The following is a 25,609-nucleotide window of genomic DNA, read 5'->3' on the forward strand; positions in this document are numbered from 1 at the left end:
TCAAATTTTGGTTTGGAAGCTGGAGTTCCCCTTTAATAACCTGAAAGCTTACCAACTAAATGAATACACTGAATTAAAAATTAAAATGGAACAACAAAGGGAACAAAACACTGTATATACAATCTGGAGTGAGGTTTTTGTGACTATGACATTCTTTTTATGACCATTTTGCTTCACTAATCTTTCCTACTCCAGTTTTACTTTTCTCCACCTTTATGAATTACCCTTTTGGTGTAAATTGTGGGCTGTATTTATCAAAGTTCTCCCCTCTTGCCTGCTTTTCTGTTTAAGTTATACATTCTGAATTCAAAACATTCAGTGGAAATGAAAAAAAATCAATAACGTCTGCTGAATTTTAAACTTTTTAAACCTGACTATTCAACAGTGGACGTTCTATCCTTAGAGAAAAATCGTTTTCATCAGCTTATGAAATCTAGTTAGATAAGTGAGAAACTTGCAGGTAATAAAAACACATTTTTGAACTTTCACAAATACAGCCTCAAGTGTAAATCCATAGAGATCTTTTTTCATCTTCTGGTGTTCCGGACCGCTTAAAGTTTTGAGGACAGTTGTCTTAAATAATCCGACTAATTCCAACAAATGTCTTCAAATCTCAGAAAAGTCACTTGAAAACAAGGCTTCAGGTTTGATTGGCTGGAAATGTCCCTCTCTGTCTTGCTCTCCGAGTATAGGTGAACAATATTTTCCAGGAGAGTTAACCGGGAAATGTAGATTGCCAGCATCCGAAGGGACATTTGTTCTAGATCTGTTCCACCAGAAACAAAAAGGAGAGCTGCAAGTGGACAACCCACCAGAGAATGTGGAATGTGACCTTCCTTCAACAGTTTTGGAAATATTTTATATTCTATATCACCACCGTCTTCAACACTTTACCTAGCTACTGGATGCCATAGTGCGGCAAACACAGAAGAGCTACAAACCAGGATTCAAGTCCAATATGTTCCAAGTGCTGAAAAATATCTATTTCTTTAAATTAATATATATATTGCAAAAAGTGTATGGAATGGTCTCTCATGCTTTAAGTTGATATGATTGTTTAATCTGCCTAGAGATGAGAGTGATATAAACTGTACTGTATCTAGAGTTTTATATGAATAACACAGAGAAATGGATAGGACAAAAAAAAGCCCACGTCTATGTAAAATACCACCGTGTCAATTCACGTTCACTGCCGTTAACAGCACTTATTCTCAGGGTCTTCGTCCATTATTCTTTATGGAGAAAAGGAGACTGACAGCCATTTGAATTGTTTGGATTGACATATTTAGGTTTGTAGAAATTAGAAGTGTAGAATTCTGGACCACACCAATATTTTATAGTGAAGGGGAAACCCCTATCTTACAAACCCAAATTAAACCCTGAATACTAAGCCCGTTTGGGCAACCCTCATTCTGTTGTTTGAACCTCTGCTTCTGTTATTTTTTAAATGTGTCCTGCTCTTGAGCAGGTAAACAGTAGGCATTGTAGTCTAAAGGAGGTCCAGGTAGCAGTAAATTATCAAGAGGAGATCTGCTTTAGAGCAAATTAAGGATAATTAAAACCTACTTTCTTTTTTTCCATAAATATTTGGGTTTTTTTGGTTTATATAATGCTATTAAGTTAGGGATTTCCAAAAGGATCGTTTTGGCTGCTGTGGGTGGCTAGACCTGGAGCAAATTCTTTCAAACTTTATTTCCTATCTGAGAGGGTCACCAGAGATTTGAGGCTTTCCGGTTATGAGTTTATGACTTGCAGAAGCTTATTTGTAATTTGAATTTATATTATGTAGCCTAACCTGTCTGTAATGAAAAGAGTATCTATATGTTTCAGCAGCTAGGGTTGTATTTAAGCCAGTGGCACGGTGAGCAAATACCCACACTGAGTGCCTGCCTTGAAACTGTAATTATGCGATGACATTTTAAGCCATTGATTTAAGCCGTATACAGAATTTCAGAGGTAAAGAAGAAAAACGTCCTTGTATTTGTCGCAGATTCATTACAGTTAATTGAAGCAAACTTTCTGATACGTTTGAGAAAATTTCAAAATGAGTTCTGAGTGTGCTGTAGGGTGGCTTTAGGTTTAGCAACAGAGATGCATTTTTTTAATCCATTCCATAATCATGAAAGGGTTCTAAACCTGTTCCTGGAGTTTGCCTTGTGCCCACACGATGGCACTGTTGATTAGGCAATCCAAGATGGTCGCTTGCTGCTTCAGCAAATCCCACTCTGTTAAGACTAAACAAACGACAGGTTAAGCACATGTATGTCATTTTTTGTCACTTATAATCATACTGAGGTTAAAATGATGGAGAAAAAGTGTCTGAATTTTCTAAATGGGTGCTAAAAGAGTAGCGCATTAAACACGAAAACAAGCCCACCCCTCGATTCTAGATGGGATGCCTGTTTTTTTGTGCAAACCACTTGCAGGAAGGTGAGCAGCATGGGCCACTATTAGGATCATTAGATTTATACCAAACAATGGAAAAGGAGGCCCTGCATCTACATCTGTACAGATTGTGCATCATGGAGGGAATTCAATGGGCATGTCCAAAACACTTGTCTAGTGTACACTAGGCACCAGCTCTGACCTGTATCCTTAACATTACATGTCCTACTTCATCTCATATTCTAATGATATATTGCAAGTAAATTGCAACTGAATTCCCATGTGCCATCTCACTCCAGGGTATGAGGACTGATAAACTCTGCAGTCTACGCTAAACTTGATATGGTGTTGCTTTGAAACCACAATGCCATGTTGGACTCAATTATTACAGTCTCATCAGGCAGACAAGGGGTGCAACAATTTGAAGTCATTGCCCATTCTGTAGATAAGGAGGCTCCATAATGCAATGTAGAGATGGCACCAGGCATTGTATAGAAAGACCAAAGGTCACATGATTTTGTGTCTTGCTTTAAAGGACTAGAGCTGCACATTGCAATATAATGTTCATATTTGAATGGAGCTCTCCATAGCCAGGATTCCGCAGGGCTAGACATAGGAGTGACTGAGCTATGCACAAGTCTGTTGGGTAAGCTGAGAGTTTTAAATAAAGCACTTAAGCAATTTAGGGAAATTAATATGTTTTTTTTTTTTTTTAATTAACTCTTCTTTCAAAATGTGGATTCACACCTGACCCAAACTTGCTTCTTTGTGATTCTGTTTACAAATTATGAAGTATGCAACTTTTCTTAAGGTATATATGTACAAAAACATGTCAGCCATGCAGTTAATTAAACTTCTGTTCCTAACAATCTGTGTCTTATGAATTGATGGGTCCTCAGAGAGAAGAAGACACTGAGGACTACCTGTTTCGGTCAGTTAGCTACTTTATCACTAAAATAAGGTTTGTGTTACCACCTAGTGCTGATTCTCAGGCAGGGCTGTGGTCAGGAATCCATAGTTTCCTCTTGGGTTTTATACAGGTGGAATATATTCGGTTTTCATTGCCCTGACAATGACACATACTGTAGGTACAGTCATGTAAAAAAAGTTTGGGAACCCCTCTTAATTTTGTTTTGTTTCTCATTGGCTGAGCTTTCAAAGTAGCAACTTCCTTTTAATATATAACATGCCTTAAGGTAACAGTAGTATTTCAGCAGTGACATAAAGTTTATTGGATTAACAGAAAATATGCAACATGCATCAATTAGACACGTGCATAAATGTGGGCACCCCAGTAGAGATATTATATCAATACTTAGTTGAGCCTCCGTTTGCAAATGTAACTCTCTCTAAACGCCTCCTATAGCCTTTGATGAGAGTCTGGATGGAGGTATTTTTGACAATTTGTCCATACAAAATCTCTCCAGTTCATTTAAATGTGATGGCTGCCGAGCATGGACAGCCTGCTTCAAATCATTCCATAGATTTTCCAAGAATTTGTTGATATTGGGTTGATTTCATCTGACCCTCTACTTTAAGAAAGGCCCCAATCCCTGAACTAGCCCCACAGCATGATGGAACCTCCATCAAATTTGATAGTAGGAAGCAGGTGCTTTTATTGGAATGCAGAAAAACATCAGTCCAAAGCACTTCCAAAATGACTGTGGCTTGTCTAAATGAGCTTTTGCATACAACAAGCGACTCTGTCCGCACTGCACTGCATACACCATGTTATTCCTCTGGTGCTATGATACTTTACCAAAACAAAAAAAAATTCAGCAAGTCCAGTTGATTTGACCAATAGATATGACACATAGGTACAACCAATATCCTCCCCCCCCATTGGCTGCCCTGTTCTCAGGACTACATAACTCAAATAAGTTCAAATGGTATCTTCAACTGATGTTTACTTCCACATCTAGCTTCCCATCAACAGGGTCTACTGTAGGGTTCCAACTAACACCTTTCTTCTTCATAAGTCAGCTCAGCATGGTTTAAAAGTGGCGGAGGAGGTTGAGGGTGGAGGTCACTGCAAGTGTAGGGGCACTAAAATTGGTTTGGAGCTGCAAGTCATATTATGTCACTGGTTAATTTAGTTGGCTGGTTCTAAAACACATTTCCATTTATAGCGCTATACTATATATGAATAGGAATTGTGTCAACACATGAAGTTGAAAGGAACGGGTTAAGCAATAAAAGACACTGGGGCTCATTTATCAACACTTGGCAAATTTGCCTATGGGCAGTTACCTATAGCAACCAATCAGTGATTAACTTTTTTAAGGCAGCTGCAAGTAAAACAATGAATGCAGTAATTTGATTGGTTGCCATGGGTTACTGTCCATGAGCAAATTTGCCCAGTGTTGATAAATGACCCCCACTGAGTTTGTCCAAGTACATTAACTCACTACTTAGCAGGTGAAATTTTCTATTTAAAAGCAAGCATCTTATTGGTTGTTATAGGTTACTGCACCAGGGCAAAATGTCTTTTATTACATAAAGGCAGGACTACATGGCCGATTCAGCCGTGATCCGACGCGCTGTGCAAAATCGCAGGCGTTACGTCGGATGCAACGGAAATAAGGTAAGTAATTCAATTGTCGCATCGTGTAACAGCATTGATGTGACGCGACACGACTGTCGGATGCAGACGCTGTACGTTGCGTCTGCATCCGACAGTCGTGTCGCGTCACATCAATGCTGTAACCGACGTGACGTCTGCGATTTTGCGCAGCGCGTTGGATCGCGGCTGAATCGGCCATGTAGTCCTGCCCTAAGGGGGTAAAAATGGATGGTTGCAGAGTTTGTTTAGTTGTTAAACTCACCAAAGGATTTGCTCGGTTTGAGAAAACAAGTAGTGGGTAAAATTGAGTTAATCCAATCAGCTGGCCTTCAAATCCAATAGTTGGTTCTTTGTAGACCTGTCAGGAGTGGAACACATCACCCAACATGACAGGTTGTCATTTTGGCCCCATACAAGAGCCAGTAAGCTCATGACTTGGTCTGGGGTGGTCCATGGATGCTATAGTGTTCAGGATGCAAACCAAATAAATACGGCATATAAAACATTAAATTATGACAGATGCACAAAAATAAATGACCTGGAAATTGATTTTTTACCAAGATGCCGGTTTTGTGATTGCCAATTAAATTTATGTCAAGCTATAAATTCTCCAAGCTAGGTCAGTGCACAGGCTAAGTGATGTAAAGGGCTCATTTAAGCCTAATAAAGACCAGCTCATTCCGAACACCAGATGCATAGGCCAATATTAAACTCTTGTTTCTATTATTGACTTGAGTCGGAACGAGCACAGAGCAAAACGTGTCAAATAAGTATTCAGCCAGGTTATTGATCTTTTAAATGAGCTTTTCTCAGAATGCAGAGCACTTGGGCAACATGGCGTACATATTGTTCCACACTGATTTTAAAAGCGATGCGTGTGCTTTCCTGAAGATCAGGTTTGTGAGTGGGTTCATTAGGAGTCCATTCAAAGCACAGAGGCTTGAGCTGCAATATTACTGGAGAATTAGCTGGACACTGTTGCTATTGATTTCTATGGAAATTAAATGTATTTTATCCTATACCATGTTCACTTTCTATTTTCTAAGCCTCCAAGGTAGCGAGCCATGCCAAGGCTGGAAATAATAACTTTTTGTGTTCAAGGATTTCCTGCCAAACAGCTCCAAGATCCAAGCACATTTTTCCTGTTTCTTTTGCTTTTAACACTGAAAAATTCCCATGAAATAAAATACTTTACTGCCAAAACACACAGCCCTGGAGGCCTAGAAAGCAGAAAATTATACATATTATATCATTATATAAAACATAGTAACTTCCCAAATCAAGATTACGTTAATCCTGATTTCACAATTTCTTATTGAAGATTTGGGAAAGGGAATTCATGGGCTTAGTATCTTGGTAATGATCACTGTTATTTGTAGCCCCTTAGGTTGATTCAATAAAGCCCTCTATGTAAAGTCTAAAATAGAATAAGGCTAGAAATGCTGTATTTTGTATACTAAATATAAACATGAACTTACTGCACCACAAGACTAATCAAACAAATAATTTATGCTTTCAAAGTTGGCTACAGGGGGTCACCATCTTGTAACTTTGTTATACATCTTTGCAAGACTAAGACTGTGCACATGCTCAGTGTGGTCTGGGCTGCTTAGGGATCATCATAAACAAAGCTGCTTGAGTTCTGCATGGCTGGGAAGTAAGGCGGGGGCTCCCCCTGCTGTTCATAAGTATGATTGTTTCCCTGCTCAGCAGTTAGGGACCATCTGACAATTCCTATCCACAGCAGTAAATGAAGGGAGAATTTCACTGCATACAGTCAGGTTTCTTATAAAAACGGTACACATTTTTTAATTAAAGTATATTGGAGATAGGTTTCTTTTTCATTAAAGAAAGTAAAAATGGTATTTTATTTTTTTTTTCCTTTACATTCCCTTTAAGCTTATTAAAAAGCTATGTTTAAATTATGTTTGTAGACATTTTGCAACCAGATTATATAAGAGTGCTATATGTTCTAGCGTTAATAGCAAAGGTTGAATTCCCAGGGTGTGCCCAAAGCAGTGAGAGAGGGAGGAGGTTGGTAAACTGAAATCCAGCAGACTATATATTTGGGCCAAATTTGTGTTTTCTGTACAGAACAATAATTAATTCCTTTGGGTGCTTCTATGCTTGAACTTCTTTTTCCAAATCTGTGTCTTTTTAGCTATTTAAACAGTCCTTTTAAAGACTTCAACACATTTTACATTCAGACGCTCACCAATTATGTAAGGTACACTTACCCTGGTGGTCAGGGTCGGACTGGAGCCTTGGGGGTCCACCGGGGCTGCAAATGAAGGCCCTCCTGGCAGTCCCCAGGGGCCCCCTCCTGAGCTCCAACTCCCTGGCCTGCCACGCGCTGTTCGCAGACACGTTGCGCTAATCGCAGACATGTCAAGCTGCTCTTGAATGCGCAGACACGTTGAGTTGTTCGCGCATGTGTAAAAACTGAGCATACGTTCATTTATTAATGGCACACCCGGTGCAGGGGAGCAGGTCTGGGCCAGCGGGGGCCCATGTGGGCCGGGGCCCACTGGGTATTTTCCCTGTTTCCCGCCGGCCCAGTCCGACACTGCTGGTGGTCTAGTGGCTGGCAGGGATGCCCACAGTGCGGTGTTTCCTTCTTGAGCACTGGTTACTCTATGACCTTGCTTGAACTCTGCCTGTACCGACCCAGCCTGACTGACCACGCTATTCCGTTTGTTCCTCCTGAGTTATGTGGCCTTCCGTCCTAAATCCTTGGTAAACAATCACACCCCTTTGCTCGTCCAGAACTCTTGCTTGGCTCCGCTCTGGTTAAGACCTGGTGGCATCCGATTAGCAGAGGGCTCCTCCTGAAGTGAAAGCTGGCTGCTACAGGCAGAAGCAGAGCCGTGACCAGGGAGCCTAGCACTTGTTCTGGATATAGGGTGCCGATATTGAAAAACTAAATACTGGGGAGAAAATCGTGACCAAAATTTTCAACTTTCGGCACGCACTCATGAACTTCTTGGAGGCGATGAAGAGTTCCAATAGTTAAAACATCTGACGTGTTTCGTGTGCAACCACATGTAGTCATAGATAAAATGCACCAAGATTGTTTAAAAAGTGATTTTTAAACAGTGCCGGTTAAATGTGTATTTTATCTATGACTACGTGCGGTTGCACATGAAACACGTCAGATGTTTTAACTAATGTGAAATAAAGCTTTTTTGGAACTCTTCATCGCCTCTAAGAAGTTTGTGAGCGCGTGCCTAAAGTTGAAATTTTGGTCGGACAATTTTCTGTACTGAGCCTCTAATTAAGTATAAATATACTGCATTAAAATACTGAGCTTTCATGACTTACAATCAATCGTTTTTTGGGGGGGTTTTTTGGAGGGATTTTTGCCTTTTTTAATAGCTGCTTTACAGCACTTATTTTCAGTATTTTATTTTCACTTTGTTAAGCCACACAGGTTGGTCCCTTATTTTTACATAGTCCCTTTACACTTTCCTAAACAAATACATGAATAGGGACAAATATTTAATTCTTTGTTTTTAGTCACCATCTACACTGCCGTAATAATCTTAAAGTGGTACAAATCACTTTCTTGAAGTTTAGCATGTGCTTGTATTTTGTATTTATAAACTAAATGAGGCAAAATTATGGTAAATTTTTACTCTAAACCTGCAGCCTTCTCTATCTGCAGCTCAAACTGAGCCTTTTGCTCTTTACTTAAAAGATCTCTGACTTTGTTGGAGATCAAAGTCATGTGATTTAAACTTTGGATGGTGCTGTGCCTCCTACTATTGTATTACAAGCTGGTTGAAGCGGACATTGCGCAACATGCACCTGTTTGTTTAAAGCAGGAAAGACTGGTGAGTGCTGAATACTCCCTTTGCTCTTCACTTAAAGGGCATGTAAAGGCAAACAAAATAAAATCCCATTTTTACTTTCTTTAATGAAAAAGAAACCTATCTCCAATATACTTTAATTAAAAAATGTGTACCGTTTTTATAAGAAACCTGACTGTATGCAGTGAAATTCTCCCTTCATTTACTGCTGTGGATAGGAATTGTCAGACGGTCCCTAACTGCTGAGCAAGGAAACAATCATACTTATGAACAGCAGGGGGAGCTCCCGCCTTACTTCCCAGCCATGCAGAACTCAAGCAGCTTTGTTTATGACGATCCCTAAGCAGCCCAGACCACACTGAGCATGTGCACAGTCTTAGTCTTGCAAAGATGTTTAACAAAGTTACAAGATGGTGACCCCCTGTAGCCAACTTTGAAAGCATAAATTATTTGTTTGATTAGGCTTGTGGTGCAGTAGGTTCATGTTTATATTTAGTATACAAAATACAGCATTTCTAGCCTTATTCTATTTTAGACATTCCTTGTCCTTTAAAGACACCGCTACTGCATTTATTGTACCCATTTTTTCTCACTTATCGATCCATAGGCAACAAATAATAGGCCATTACATAAAACATATATATACAATACAGGTATGGGACCTGTTATTCAGAAATCTCAGGACCTGAGGTTTTCCAGATACTGGATCTTTCCATAATTTGGATCTCCATACCTTAAGTCTACTAGAAAATCATGTAAACATTAATACATAAGGTTGGTTTTGTTTCCAATAAAGAAGCAATGAATCATACCTTAACGTGTCTCAAATACAAGGTACTGTTTTATTATTACAGAGAAAAAAGGGAATAATGTTTTTAAATTTGGATAAAATGGAGTTTCTGGGAGACAGCTTTTCCGTAATTCTGAGCTTTCTGGTTAACGGGCTGACGTATAACGGATCCTATACCTGTATTTGTAATACATAATGGAAAACACTGCAGAAACATACTCAGGAACGGGTTATGGGCTGGACATCGCTGCTCTAGACAAAGCCATTTACACAATATTGCACTCAAAAACAAAACTTGTGTCACTCGATAGCATATAGCATTCAAATACTGGCTGCACATGACCCACACTGATGCCATTTTTCCCCAAACTGGCATGGAACTAATGAAATCAAATGTCCTTATATTCTGATCATAGTTTGTGCCAGATTAAACTAATTCTGGTCTGGTCTACTCTAAACTTTCTTGGAAACAATGGCATGGGTCACTGTTTACACTCAAGGGTCAAACATTTTGCATGGCACACCATTAAGCCAATCATCTGTCCGGCTGAGAAACAACCATTAATGGATAATTTGGTTCTCCTTGGGTAAATACAGTTGGGACCGGACCTATGGGGAACAGCTTTTCTTTTATGAAAGTATAAGAAGAAACTTATTAATATAAAAAGAGATAGTAGACTTTATTGGTAAATCCAAACCCTGTGTAACATTATTTCAGAGTTAAAGTTAAATAGCTCATGATGTAAACCACAAAAGTGAGGAGAAGAGCTGATGCTTGAGGAGTGGACACTCCCTTGATCCCAGACGATTTTCATTTCTTGCATATTGTAATTTAGAGAGGTTAACACTAAGCAACAGCTCACATATTGGAGATCCCTGAGCATGACATGAAGCCCTATGGTTGCATTGCAGCATCCTCAGCTTAATAGGTGCAAAATAACTGTACAGGGGAACTCAACCCAGAAGAACATAGGGTTGGCTCAGCTGAATCGATAAATCTTCATGGTAAAGTTGTCATTCACATGAGCCTACAAGCATTGAGATAAGTCCTTTAGGGCAGACAGAATGATACTTGATACGGTCCATGTGCACTTGTGGTTCACTGAAGAAAAATGAACCTTTTGCATTTGCAAGTTCTGTACAATTATAAAATGTATAAAATTGGGAGTCTCTTGACAACAATGAAGGCACCACTAATGGCAATGCCCAGTGACTACCTTTGGTTTCTGCGGCAGAATGTATAACTCCAGGAGCAAAAATGTGAACACGAGCATCACAGTGCCCCATAGTCTGATGGGTAAAGTCATGCCTGCCGTATATCTTTGTTTAAACCATCACATTTGTGAAATCTGGTGTTTGATTCCTGATGGAACATAATTCAAGCTTCACTTGTATAAATTCTCTGAGTCTCTCATCTCTTCAATGAAACTAATGACTTCAGGTCCATATTGAGCAATCACAACGTCCTAACAAACATAGCAAATAAGAATATTAGAGACTGATTTGACAAAACATAAAAATACACACCAAGGTGTTTTTAATAAAGCAGTTCAGGCCCTGATTATAGAATCTGGCAAATGCCAGGGGGCTACAATAAGATGCCATCAACGTACATTGCAACATTTGCAAGTTTTTAGGCACCCAACCCAATAATTATAATTGATTACCTGAGACCCAGGCTGGTGCTTCTGTACACTGAAAACTGCACCGGTCCACGGTACAAATAGGTAAGAATCGTGCTGCCAACATCTTCCTCCTTGTGGATCCCTGTATGGCCCAAAGCCCAGGTGTGCATGCTCAGCAGAGCAAAAACACAGAACACAATGGCAGCAAGGGATCTCTGGGATCAAGATGGTAATATGGTGCTCCTAGCGTAGCACCTTGGACCAGTGCAGTTTTAATCAAACTGGAACACCAGTTTAGGTAAGGGATTATATTCATTGGGGTACCTAAGGAATTAGCACCTCCAATGATTATATCTTTCTTCTCCTTTAACGAAGGGGGTTTTTTTTTCTGCAGAAAGTTTAGCGCTTTTGCACTCTCTGCACTAGCAAACCCCACCTCCAGCCTAACAGGACAGATAGGAATCTACTCTTTTTATTCTTTTTAATAAAAGTTCCCCTTTAAAGAATATAGGGCAGCCTACATCATCTTATTGTCCAGGACCTTCCCCAGAAATGAGACCTATTTTCCCCATAGACTAGACCAGTGGTCTCCAACCAATGTTCCTCACCAACCCCTTGGATGTTGTTCCCAGTGGCCTAAAAGCAGGTATTTATTTTTGAATTCCAGGCTTGGAGGCAAGTTTTGATTACACAAAAAGCAGGTGTACTGCCAAACAGAGTCTCCTGTAGTCTGCCAGACCACATAGGGGCTACCAAATAGCCATTAACAGACCTGTTTTTTCCCTGGAGATATTTTCATGTTTGTTTTGCTCCCTGACTCTTTTTACATTCAAATGTGGCTCACGAGTAATAAAGTTTAGGAGCCCCTGGACTAGACTCACTGCAGTTCCAATATAAAGGCATGTGACAAACCTACCTCTACAGTGCGAATGCTGTTACAGTTAAGGTTCAGGTGGAATATTATGCTATGTGCAATGTTTATTTGTCAGCAAGTCTATGATACAATCAGGTGTTTTGCTGTGTGTGTGATATATATATATACCCTCTCCTCACCAGGGCTCATATCTTACCATTTTCTGTGGGGTTAGAAACAACTCTTTCAGTGCCTCCTTGGGTTTTGGTATTGGAGGAAAAATCTTCTTGAAAAGGTGAAATCTACAACGGAGATTAAGATCATGTTTGTCACATCAAGTCTGATGATAAACTCCACTTACTGTGAAACCTGCCAAATATATTTTAGAAAATACAGAAACAATACAGTTTGGCTGCGCACTATAGAATTAGCCACAATCAAATCCTTCAAATAGTGTTGGGATTCAGCCAATTCCCAGTACAGGTATGGGACCTGTTATCCAGAATGCTAGGCACCTGGGGTTTTCCAGATCTTTCTGTAATTTGGATCTTCATACCTTAAGTCTACTAGAAAATCATGGAAACATTAAATAAACCCAAAAGGCTGGTTTTGTTTTCAACAAGGATTAATTATATCTTAATTTGGATCAAAGTAGAAGCTACTGTTTTTTCATTAAAGGGCATGTAAAGGCAAAAAAATCAAATCAAATTTTTTACTTTCTTTAATGAAAAAGAAACCTATCTCCAATATACTTTAATAAAAAAATGTGTACCGTTTTTATAAGAAACCTGAATGTATGAAATTCTCCCTTCATTTATTGCTGTGGATAGGAATTGTCAGATGGTCCCTAACTGCTGAGCAGAGAAACAATCATACTTATGAACAGCAGGGGGAGCCCCCGCCTTACTTCCCAGCCATGCAGAACTCAAGCAGCTTTGTTTATGACGATCCCTAAGCAGCCCAGACCACACTGAGCATGTGCACAGTCTTAGTCTTGCAAAGAAGTTTAACAAAGTTACAAGATGGTGACCCCCTGTAGCCAACTTTGAAAGCATAAATTATTTGTTTGATTAGGCTTGTGGTGCAGTAAGTTCATGTTTATATTTAGTATACAAAATACAGCATTTCTAGCCTTATTCTATTTTAGACTTTACATGCCCTTTAAATAGAAAAATTAAAATTAAAATTAGAATTATTTGCTTGGAGTCAGTGTAGCATAGTTCAGAGCTTTCTGGATAATGAGTTTCTAGATAACGGATCCCATACTGTTTTTTAGATAGATGACACACATCCTAATGTTAGTGATATATATACATGAATTCATATATAACAGATGATTAGGGTACTTACTTAAGACACATATAAATAAGAACCAGTGCTGTCACAGTCAGAGAAGCAAATCCAGCTATTATATATATATTTATCTTGTCCTCAAAGGTATTTTCTAGGGGGGAAAAAACAAATTATTCATTGGTATGATAACCATGCTACTAATAAAAATAGAAAGTAATAATCAGCGTTGATCTATTGAATTTAGAAAATAGCACTTGCACCCCAGGTAATTGTACATGACCTCTTTAGAGTTTTGCCAGTTCCGAAAATAGCTTTTTATTCTTATTTAAAAAAAATACAAAATCGGTCATCTATCAGTTCTCTTTTACTTACCTATATGCAAAGGCTCTGTCCAGTTACTATAGAGTTGCTTGTCTGTCAGTATTGTCTTCCGAATGGCTCTCACCTTTATCATGTGGTTCTTCCATGGGGGCTGCAGAGGCCCATTTTCTAACTCCGTTTTTTTAACTATCTGTGTCTGAATAGAAGAAGTACAAGGATTCATATACTGGGTAATTTGGGATGTGGATGATTTATATTAGAATATGTAAATGTAGGCTCCTGACCCCTGCTTTAGGAACAAGGTTCTGGGCAAAAATAATGGATCTACACTGGGAATCTTTAATCCAGAGTTGTATAGCATCCAGTTAAGAGTATCCAGACTTCTGAATCCTCTTTGCTACTTTGGACTGTTGTATGAAAAGCTAAAGCCACATCCTGATTGTGTTGGTATGAGAAGTAGAATAATTATGTATAGCTCTGTATAATTTTTTTCCATCACGTACAGTAAAAAGAAAAAATTATTATCTTAATATTATAGGTTAAAGCTGATAGCAGGCCATTCCCATTCAAATGTATGAGAGGCAAGAATAATCTCAATTTGATTATAAAATGAAAAGCCTACTGAGCAGCCACATACACTGAGTGGCACCTCCTTGTCTCCCTATCAGTTAAACTAACAAATTAAGGGGTTGCCCACCTTTAAATTAACTTTTAGTATGATGTAGAGAGGGATATTCCGAAACAATTTGCAATTGGTTTTCATTTTTTATTATTATAGGTTTTTGAGCTATTGAGCTTTTTATTCAGCAGCTCTCCAGTTTGTCAAATTACCCTAGCAACCATGCATTCATTTGAGTAAGAGGCTGGAATATGAATAGGAAAGGACCTGAATATAAAGATGAGTAATAAGAAGTAGCAATAACAATAAATGTGTAGCCTTACAGAGCATTTGTTTTTTTAGATGGGGGTCAGTGACCCCCATTTGAAAGCTGGAAAGAATCAGAATAAAAGTCAAATAAAAACTTATAAAAAATATATGAAGACCAATTGAAAAGTTGCTTAGACTTCATACTAATGGTTATCTTAAAGGTGAACCACCCCTTTAACCCCACATTTTGAGGGACATTAGAATACCAAATACCTTGTTGGTGCCAGTCTTCAGGTTCCAAATGATCACCTCATATACAAAGTAATGTGGAAACAAAGCATATGGTTTGTCCCAACTGAGAATCTGAATGCCTTCTCTCTCAGATAGAGACACGTTACGGGGAGGATTGATTATCTCTGTGGATAGTGGAGAAATAAACCCAATTAGATCATCAAGAGTATTTAGAGAGAGCAATCATCTCATTCCTTTCTTAACCACCAACCAACTATAACAGTCGGCTTCCTTAGAAACACCTTTATTTAGAATTCATGAGCCTGAATCAAGATGAGCAGCAATGTTTCCACCTTTTTCATTGTATTGTTCATCTTCATACACGCCCACGAGTCTTAAAGAGAATTATTTTTAAAAGTGGAGAGTGTGTTGTCCACTTCAATGCTGTTGACTGTACAAATCCACAGCAACAGTAGGGGGCTGTCATCTTGTAACTTTGTTAAAAATCTTTGGAAGACCAAGACCATGCACATGCCCAGTGTGGTCTGGGCTTCTGATGGGAGGCTTAGGGATCGTCATAAATTATCAAAACAGCACAAGTCAAATAATTTCTGCCATAGAAGCCGATACAGCAAGACTGATTAATAATAACAGCAAGGTGATTAATAATCAGAATAGGCAGACTGCACTGGGTCCTGTGTTGTCATGTTATCTAATGTGTATTTTATAGTTTTTGTATTGTTTAATACAAACTTTCTTCAACTCTCTAGAACCAGTGGCTGCAGCAACATAATCCCACTTTATCTGTTTAAATCTGGAGTTGGAAACAGTAAAAGGGTAAAAATAAAATCGAATTCATTTACCGACTGCTCTACAGGGAAACAAACAAAGCTGCTTGAGTTCTGCATGACTGGGAAGTAAGTTTTGGGGTTGCATCCTGCTGTTCGAAAGTATGATCATTTCCCTGCAGAGAAGTTAGGGACCATCTTTCATATCTGCAGCAGTCAGAGCAAGAAAAACGAAGGGGGAATTTCACTGCATACAGTCAAGTTTCTTATAAAAACTGTACACATCTTTTAATTAAAGTATATTGGAGATTGGTTTCTTTTTCATTAAAGAAAGTAGAAATGGAATTTGATTTTTTTGCCTTTATATCCCCTTTAACAGCTGTTAAACCCTTTGGTTTCTTTGTTTGGCAAGCTCACCTAGGTGTTCTGCCATGTACACATGTTGGATGCCTTGGATTTTGAGGCTCTTGCTGGACCCGTTGACATGTACAAGGAATCTGCCAGACAAATCTGTGCTGAATTGCTGCAAAGGAAACTGGCAGCCGATAGAAATCTCACCCTGGGACTTATCAAAACACTTCTTCGATGTGTCCTTGTAGCTGAAAAAATATAAATGACAAAAACATGACATGAGCTTTCTGTGTCTATTACTTTTCCATAGAATATTCTTTAAATCTCCTAATGTCATACTTTATCTTTATAATCAATTGTTCTCGCTCAGTCTATAGTGTCCATTATATGGAGTGATCCTTCTTCTTGATCATTTCATTCTACAACCCGTAATGTCTCTAATTCCCCTGAGCAATGATAATGTCCTTCCTTCCTACGTTATGAATTTGTGTGTGATCTCTTTCTTGCAGATACCAATTCTACTTGATGGTCCCTAACTGCTCCTCAGGGAAACAATCATACTTATGAACAGCAGGGGGAGCCCCCGCCTTACTTCCCAGCCATGCAGAACTCAAGCAGCTTTGTTTATGATGATCCCTAAGCAGCCCAGACCACACTGAGCATGTGCACAGTCTTAGTCTTGCAAATATGTTTAACAAAGTTACAAGATGGTGACCCCCTGTAGCCAACTTTGAAAGCATAAATCATTTGTTTGATTAGGCTTGTGGTGCAGTAAGTTCATGTTTATATTTAGTATACAAAATACAGCATTTCTAGCCTTATTCTATTTTAGACTTTACATAACCCTTTAATAACAATGTCCAAATGTCCAAAAAATGGCCCCTGCCTGCTTGCTATAATTATCAATTCCCAGACTGATGAAAACAAGATTCAAATAATTTATATAGTGTAATTAAAGTTCATTTTGCTTGATTAATGTGATAAAATAGAATTTTGAATATTTTTTTTGGGGTGAAGGGTCCCCTTTAAATGCTTCCTACATATTTGGTAATAGACCGGAGATGAGAGAGCGCATCCATCATGGTGCGTGTGCCATTGGCTTGAGGTCTACTTCCCTTCAGCTTTCAGAGAAACCTCGTTGTGAGCTAGCAGAACTGTGAAGCCAACATTTTGAAGGACGCACTGATTTCCCAAAATTTTCATTCATGTTAGGACACAGAGTTAAAAAATATCTTTGTAAGCATCTAGTCAGAGATAGGGAGTGTGATACGTGTGATCCAGCAAATGAAAGCCTAAAGGTTAACAGCTAATGGAAAAATGTTGCTCTCCAAGACTATAAAAAGATTATTTATGACTTATTAATAGGTTGCAGTAGGCAGCCTGTTGAAGAATGTATTAAAGATGGCCTGAAACCAAATGAAAAAAAGCGACATTATCCTTTGGAAAATTGCATTACTTGATGTAGCTAATTTGGAGCAATACCTGTTAGAGCCTCCAGAAAACCTTTACATTTTCAGTTAGCAGATTTATAGGTTACCATTAAGTCCCAGTTTCCTTCTCTATAAATGAAACATAAAATGAACAAGCAGGTATAATATAATATCTGATTGATCAGGTTCTGTGATGAGAACCATCCGGGCATGAGCTGGCGTAAATTACAGGGCATTTTGTGCTGTTGTCATTGTTTGAAAATGAAAAAATATACTGTTTTATTGTAGCCAAAGGCAAACTGCTGTTATATTTTGGAAAATGGACCGCTTGATTGACTTTACCTATCCTTGTTTTATTCTGCAATGAAACACATGCAAATCATCATTTGAATATACAAAAAAAAAAGATTTTTAACTTCGGGGGAATAGGCTGTATTTGAATCGTTCGAATCAAAGTTTTAGCACATTCGACCGAATTCGAATCGAAGTATTTGCCCCAAAAAGTTCTACGAGGTCCCCTATAGCCTAAAACAGCAATTCGGCGGGTTTTAGATGGCGAATGGATGAAGTCAACGATTTTAAAGAGACAGAACATGATAAATCTCGATATTCGAATAGTCAAATTTTTGGCCAATTCGAAATACACAGAAATAGCTTGAAATTCAAATTTTTTTACTTTGAATTTTCACTTCGACCCTTGATAAATCTGCCCCTAACTGTGCGATACAAAGAATACAGGAAGAAGAAGATACAGGTATGGGACCTGTTGTCCAGAATGCTCAGGACCTGGGGGTTTCCAGATAAGGGATCTTTCCATAATTTTGATCTCCACATTTTAAGTCTACTAAAATATCATTTCAACTTTAATAAACCCAATAGGATTTTTTTTTTTTGCCTCCAATAAGGATTAATTATGTTTTAGTTGGGATTAAGTACAAGCTATTTTATTATTACAGAGAAAAAAGAAATCATTTTTAAAAATCAGAATTATTTGCTTATAATGGAGTCTATTGGCCATCTCCTGGAGCTTTCTGGATAGCAGGTTTAAGAATATCAGATCCCATACCTGTAATATGAAAGACACTTTGCCAGATAGGTTACTTCACATACAATTAGGAATGCATTGAACCCACTATTTGGGATTCAGCCAAATTCCCAAATCCATCTCTAAATATTTGGCCGAATACCGAATCAGAATTTGCATATGCAAATCAGGGGGGAGGGAAATAGTCGAAAAAAATATATATAACTTACTTGTTTTGTGGCAAAAAGTTACAACATTTCCCTTCCTGCCACAAATTTCCACATGCGAATTAGGATTTGGATTTGCTTCCGCTAGGCACGAAGATTCATCGAATCCTGGCTGAATCTAGAACCGAATGCTGGATTCAGTGCATCCCTACATAAAACAGAGGCATCTGGTCCTTACCTGTAGTAAAGGTAATATTGAATGTCCACAGGTGCATTGATACCCGCAGTCCAGCTACACGTAAGTGATGTCTTTAAAAATTCATCAGTCTTAATGTGACAGGCTAGATCTGTAACTGCTGTACCTTCGGCTCCTACAGGAGAATAACACAGTATTGTAAGTATGTATGGAACAAATTTACTAACCTCTGAAAATTCGGCTTAGCTCACATCACAACACTTCACCAGACGTAGATTCACTAGGACAACACTAATTCAAAAAAATCCGAAGTTGCGTCCAGGGCACCGAACACTGGCGAAGTTGCACTAGCGTTACTGCGCCAAGCGAAGTTGTGCTAGCATTGCCTAATTTGCATACAAAGTAAAATGGACGTATATGTTGCAGCAAATACATTACACTACACAAGCCCGGAAAACCTTAATAGAATAAAATAAAGTTGTTATATTGCCCTACACACGAGCCCAGTGTATAGTTTATGTGTCATATGTTAGGAAATGTAGGGGGGAAGCCGGTTACCCCAAAAAAAAATTACGCTCTTTTTCAGCCTATCACACTGAAAAAGGAAAAGACGCCAGCATTTTTTGGGACTTAAAAAAATGTTCAACTATTTTTTTAGGAACTCCTATCTACTCTATTGCACTTCGCCTGGTGTGAGGTGGCGAAGGCAAGTCTGGCGCAAGAGGTAACGTTCCGTAAAATCTGCATCTTAGTAAATTAGCGTAGTTACGTCCATCCGCCAGAGCGCAAATTTGCCAGGTGTTAGGGAGCAAAGTACCACTAGAGTCTATCTCCTTCGCTAGGGAAGTTAAGCCAATTTTTGCCTGCGTTAGTCACTTCGCCCTTTAGTAAATTTGCCCTTATATAAGAGACACTATTATTAATAACTACATTTTATCTATACCTGTTGGTATGGTTTGCCAATCAGATTTGATTGAATAAAATAGCTTTTTTTAGTTGTGTGAATAAATTTGTGTCATGCTACCGCTTCCTGATATAAGATTCTACCAGTACAGGTACAGGCTGGGGATCAAGTACAAAGTACTGTTTTATTATTACAGTGAAAAAGGAAATAGATTTTAAAAATTTGGAGAAAATGGAGTCTATAGGAAATGGCCTTCCCGTAATTCACAGCTTTCTGGATAATGGATCCCATACCTATATATAAAAATATCTAGAAAAAAATCCCAGCCTAAATTGGTAATAATCTGACTGCAGAGCTAAGAGGAAGGGGGTAGCTTCTTTACCAGCGATTGGCACATGTGCCGGACAGACGTCTGTCTATGCATGCTTCCTGGGCCGCCATCAGGGGGGACAGGGGGTACAAGTGTCCCAGACCCGGGTATGAAGGGGGGACCGGCAGTGCTGCACTTTTGAAAGAGCCGGGCCCCCCTTGAGAGCGCCAAAGCCGTGCAGCCATTTTTGAAGTCCCGAACAGCTGAAATGCGGAAGTGCCGAAAAGCCGAAGGACCCGAAGCCACGAAAACAGACAAAATTTAAGTCCTAAAGCGGCAAAAAGACCCAAAGTCACGAAAGAAGGCAAAGTTAAAGTCCTGAAGCCATGAGTTCAATTCTACTGAATTCCAATATTTTAATATTCTATAGGCCCCTTGCTCCAATGTTTTTTTGTTTTTATAAATTTTGGGGTTCCAATTTTTTTTATCTTGTAAGGGGGGCACTGTCGCCAATGTGTTTTTTTAAAAACAATTTTGGGGTCCCAATTTTTTTTTACTTGTAAGGGGGGCCCTGGCGCAAATGTTTTTTTTTAACTTATAAGGGGGCCCTGACCATCAATAGCTTTTTATAACTTGTGTGTGGGGGGGTGTTACTTTTTTAGCGCTGATGTCTGTGTGGTCTTTTAACTGTGATGTGGAGTGGGCGGGATCTGGGGTCAGGCTTGGGTGCCAGTGTGGGCGGGGCCCAGGGGGCCCTGAAAACGTTGTTGTACGGGGCCCCATGATTTCTAATGGTGGCCCTGCATGCACCAACCACAGGAGACTTTGGCAGGCTGAGGTTCCATGTAAATACAGCCCTGCACTGGAAGAATGCAAAAAGGCCTAGGATGTGTTCCAGGAAATATGGAGGCAGAGAAGCCACATACACAGTTGATAACAAACCACTCCATTCTGATGACACTGTCCCTTTATGTCTTTAAAGACAATTTTGTGAGCCATTGCTAACCTGAGAATGGAGGAAGCTTCTGATACACCTGCTCACTTTGGGATACAATCGAGTCGCCTTCCATTAGTAAAGCCTTCACAGTTGCATGGAGACCTCTGTGAACAGCAAGCAGGCGTGTTGCAGTTGTACGTGTTGTATAGAACTAAAGAACCCAAAACATTCAAGAATTAATACTGGCATGTTTTGCACACACTGTGTATCATTTCGTTTTTATTCTGCCCGTTTATATTTCCTTTAGCATTGTGCTATTTTGTATAACATTCTTGTTGGGCTTGGTGTATCATACCTTGCAACATTGGAAACAGAAAGAGGGACAAAAAAGTTGGCGCACATAGTGCAGCAAAGAAAAAAATACAAAAAATGGCCACGCCTAATTTCCATGTTCATTTTACAAAATTTGGCAGGTTATGAAAGTTTGAACACATTTCTGAGATTTTTTTTTACAGTTATTACAGTTTTGCTAATGAAGGTGAATTGCCCTTAAAAGCTGTGAGTCTAACTTTTCCCAAGAGACCTGTTATCTAATATTGTTACAATTACTTATCTGAAATTGTTACAAAAGTTTCCAAGAGCACCTGTTAGCTGTTCTGGGCTCTCTGCCAAATGCCAATTAAGTTAGAAACTTTGTTTCTTTTTCTGGCTGTTCAGTGCTGTTCTGGCTGTTCAAGGACATTCCAGTACAAATGAGGGACTGTGCGTTGAGCTGTCAAAAGAGGGACTGTCCCTCTAAAAACGGAACAGTTGGGAGGTATGGTATCCCTCTAGGGCTAAACTCCCTCTCTCAATGTTGTGTGTCACACCTATGTGCAAACACGTGCATGATATACTGGCCACTTGTAAAATTCATAAGATTGTGCACAAAACGGTGAGATTTCAAGGCAAGTCTTGCAAATGTAAAAAAAGACACAAAGTTTTGTTTAAAATACAGGTATGGGACGTGTTATCCAAAAGCCTTGGGAACTCGGGTTTTCTGAATAAAGGATCTTTTAATTTGGATCTTCATACCTTAAGTCTACTAGAAAATCATGTAAACATTAAATAAACCCAATAGGCTGATTTTGATTCCAATGAAGATTAATTATACATTAGTTGGGATCAAGTACGAGGTACTGTTTTATTATTATAGAGAAAAAGGAAATAGTTTTTTAAAAATTTGGATTATTTGGAGTCTATGGGAGATGGCCTTTCCGTAATCCGGAGTTTTCTGGATTTCCGGATAACAGATCCCATACCTATACATAAAATAGGGATGCACCGAATCCAGGATTTGGTTCGGGATTCGGCCAGGATTCGGCCTTTTTCAGCAGGATTCAGATTCAGACGAATCCTCTGCCTCGCCGAACCCTAATCCTAATTTGCATATGCAAATTAGGTACAGGGAAGGAAATCGTGTGACTTTTGGTCACAAAACAAGGAAGTAAAAAATGTTTCCCCCTTCCCACGCCTAATTTGCATATGCAAATTAGGATTCGGATTCGGTTCGGTATTCGGCCGAATCTTTCGCGAAGGATTCGGGGGTTCGCCCGAATCTATAATAGTGGATTCAGTGCATCCCTAACAAAAAATATCTGGCAAAAGATTCGGATAACTGATCTTTTCATAATTGGGATCTTCATACCTCAAATCTACTAGAAAATCATGTAACCCAATAGGCTGGTTTTGCTTCCAATAAGGACTAATTATACCTTAAAAAACGGAATACTCCAGCACACGTTTTCTGCTTAAGGGTTAAACCCGTGTTTTATGTCAAGCCAAAAACGTTACAGGTGTGCACCTGCAATCTCTTGCTGATCTACGTTAATTATACCTTAGTTGGGATCAAGTACAAGCTACTGTTTTATTATTACAGAGAAAATCATTTTTTACAAATTTGGAATATTGGGATATAATGGAATCAATAGGAGATGGCCTTTCCATAATTTAGAGCTTTCGGGATAACGGATTTCCAGATAACACTTCCCATTCCCCTACACCACTTGCTGAGCAGTAGAGGCTGCAGCCATGTTGGCATACACAAACGTAGAATGGATCAGCAAAGTGCAGGGCTTGTGCATGTTCCTTCACTGACTTACTGGGCCTCTTTTAATGCAGAGGCAAAGAGCTAGAGACAAAAAAACAATGTTTTCCCACAATAGAAAGTACAGCTATATACATTTCTAGCAGGCAATGGATGTACATGTAACCATACTCAATTGTGGACAAATCCAAGAGCACAAAAAATAATACATGTTAGCACAATATGAAAAGGGTGCCGTGTACACTATACCTGGCCATTGGCACGTGTAAAGTCATTTTAAAAGGGTGGTTCCCCTTTATTTAACTTTTACTATGTTACAGAATGGCCAATTCTAAGCAACTTTTAAATTGGTCTTCATACTTTATTTTTTTTATAGTTCCTTACTTATTTGCCTTTTTCTGCTGATTCCTTCCAGCTTTTGAAATGGGGGTCACTGAGCCCATCTAAAAACAAATGCTCTGTAAGGCTACAAATGTATTGTTATTGCTACATTTTATTAATCATCTTTCTTTTCAGGGTCTCTCCTATTCATATTCCAGTCTCTTTTTCAAATCAATGGATGGTTGCTAGTGTAATATAGACCCTAGCAACCAGATTGGTGAAATTACAAACTGGAGAGCTGCTGAATGAAAAGCTAAATAACTCAAACATTAGAAATAATAAAATGAAACCAATTGCAAATTGTCTCAGAATATCACTCTCTTTATCATACTAAAAGTTATCCCAAAGGTACACAACCCCCTCGCACCATTCTTTCACATGACCTTACAATGATGTGTGTGATGTTTTACACATAGGCCTGTTATGTTTTCTATATTAGAGGGAAATAGTGGAAGCACTCAAGGCTAAATCAAAATATATTTAAATATAATGGAAGTGCTACTTACAATGCACTTCCCTGGGCCCCTGTCTCATAAGTAATTCAGTATAAATGCAAGTGCATGTTTACAAAACAGGGGTTTTTAGTTACCAAAGTTATGATCATAAAATTGAAAAGCCACCATACCACGTCAAGGTAAACCCCATATGGCGGTCCCTAACTTACTTATTAAAAAGAAATGTTTCTCTGCATAATAGCATTACCTGTGTTCAGTGTATGTTGAGCATTGGTTTCAATTTGAAGGCTGAATCCTCCCCCGCCAGTAAAGGCTTTTAAGAGAGAGTGATTGCCCAAACCAACGCCCACATTTAAAAGCGTAGGACCACCATTAGTTTTAAGGGGTGGGTATGGGGTGCTATTGAAAAACCACATGAAGCTAGGCCACAGCTTCAGGCCAATATACTATATTAGAGGGAAATAGTGGAAGCACTCAAGGCTAAATCAAAATATATTTAAATATAATGGAAAAGCCACCATACCACGTCAAGGTAAACCCCATATGGCGGTCCCTAACTTACTTATTAAAAAGAAATGTTTCTCTGCATAATAGCATTACCTGTGTTCAGTGTATGTTTACCTTGACGTGGTATGGTGGCTTTTCAATTTTATGATCATAACTTTGGTAACTAAAAACCCCTGTTTTGTAAACATGCACTTGCATTTATACTGAATTACTTATGAGACAGGGGCCCAGGGAAGTGCATTGTAAGTAGCACTTCCATTATATTTAAATATATTTTGATTTAGCCTTGAGTGCTTCCACTATTTCCCTCTAATACTGTTATGTTTTCTCACAACAACACAATAGCTCTATTCACTAATATGAATCTTATATCACTGTCTCAGCAACAGTCCTGCCCCCATTTCTGCCCCTACTGTTGCACATAGCAATCATTTTAGTTAGGGGCAGATTTATCAAAGGTCGAGGTGAATTTTCAAATAAAAAATATTTGAATTTCCAGCTATTTTTTTGTGTACTTCGACTAGGGAATAGTCCGAATTAGATTTGAATTTGAAAAAAAAAAACGAAAATTCGAATATCGAAATTTATAATGTTCTGTCTCTTTGAAAAATCGACTTCGACCATTCACCATCTAAAACCTGCTGAATTGCTGTTTTAGCCTATGGGGAACCTCCTAGAACCTATTTGGAGTCAATTGGTGGACTTTTAAAAATCAAAGTTTTTTTGGGGGAAAACTTCACATCGAATGCGATATTCCTTCGTTTTGTACGATTCAAATTTGGCCGAATACGGACCTATTCGATCGAAAATGGACCTAATCGACCAAAAAAAAACTTCAACTTAGTTTCAGCTGGACTTTTTGAATTCGACATTTTTTTCAATATGAAATTCGACCCTTGATAAATATGCCCCTTAATGTGTATTAATATGTATAATACTGTTTACCATATCCTCTTCCGTTTCAGGAGTCTTTACTGTAACTTCATATTTTATATGTCTATTTGCAGCAATAGGCTCCACATTGGGTCTCCAAGACAGAACGACTTTCCCAAGGTTCGGGACGCAAATTCGAAACTCCTCTGGGGCTTGGATGTGATCTGCAATTTGCAAGTAATATCCACAAATTATACATTATAAATTATTATTATTCATTATTTTATTTTAGTATTATTTTATTTTATTATTTATTATTTTATTATGTATTTATTATTATGTATTTATTATTTTATTATTATTTTATTTATTATTTTATTTTATTATTTATTATTTTATTATATTTATTTATTATACATTATAAATTATACATTATACAAACGCAAAGATCCATGTAAGGAG

At 38.5% G+C, this 25,609-nt stretch overlaps 1 protein-coding gene across 4 annotated transcripts in view; it reads right to left on the reverse strand.

Annotated features, from left to right (window-relative positions):
- Nucleotides 1-10,208: 10,208 nt before the first annotated feature.
- The window catches only part of il5ra.L (interleukin 5 receptor subunit alpha L homeolog), a 30,343-nt gene continuing 14,942 nt past the window's right edge, over nucleotides 10,209-25,609 (reverse strand). For all 4 annotated transcript variants that reach the window (XM_041589361.1, NM_001094351.1, XM_041589363.1 and 1 more), the window contains 9 exon segments: nucleotides 25,220-25,371; nucleotides 20,915-21,056; nucleotides 18,737-18,869; nucleotides 15,944-16,125; nucleotides 14,781-14,923; nucleotides 13,691-13,835; nucleotides 13,376-13,469; nucleotides 12,243-12,327; nucleotides 10,209-11,013 (listed from right to left, as the gene is read on the reverse strand). In XM_041589361.1, coding sequence (XP_041445295.1) covers nucleotides 10,933-11,013; nucleotides 12,243-12,327; nucleotides 13,376-13,469; nucleotides 13,691-13,835; nucleotides 14,781-14,923; nucleotides 15,944-16,125; nucleotides 18,737-18,869; nucleotides 20,915-21,056; nucleotides 25,220-25,371 — 1,157 coding nt within the window. In that variant the 3' untranslated portion in view covers nucleotides 10,209-10,932.

The sequence above is a fragment of the Xenopus laevis genome, chromosome 4L (genome assembly GCF_017654675.1).
Source record: "Xenopus laevis strain J_2021 chromosome 4L, Xenopus_laevis_v10.1, whole genome shotgun sequence".
Classification (NCBI taxonomy): domain Eukaryota; kingdom Metazoa; phylum Chordata; class Amphibia; order Anura; family Pipidae; genus Xenopus; species Xenopus laevis.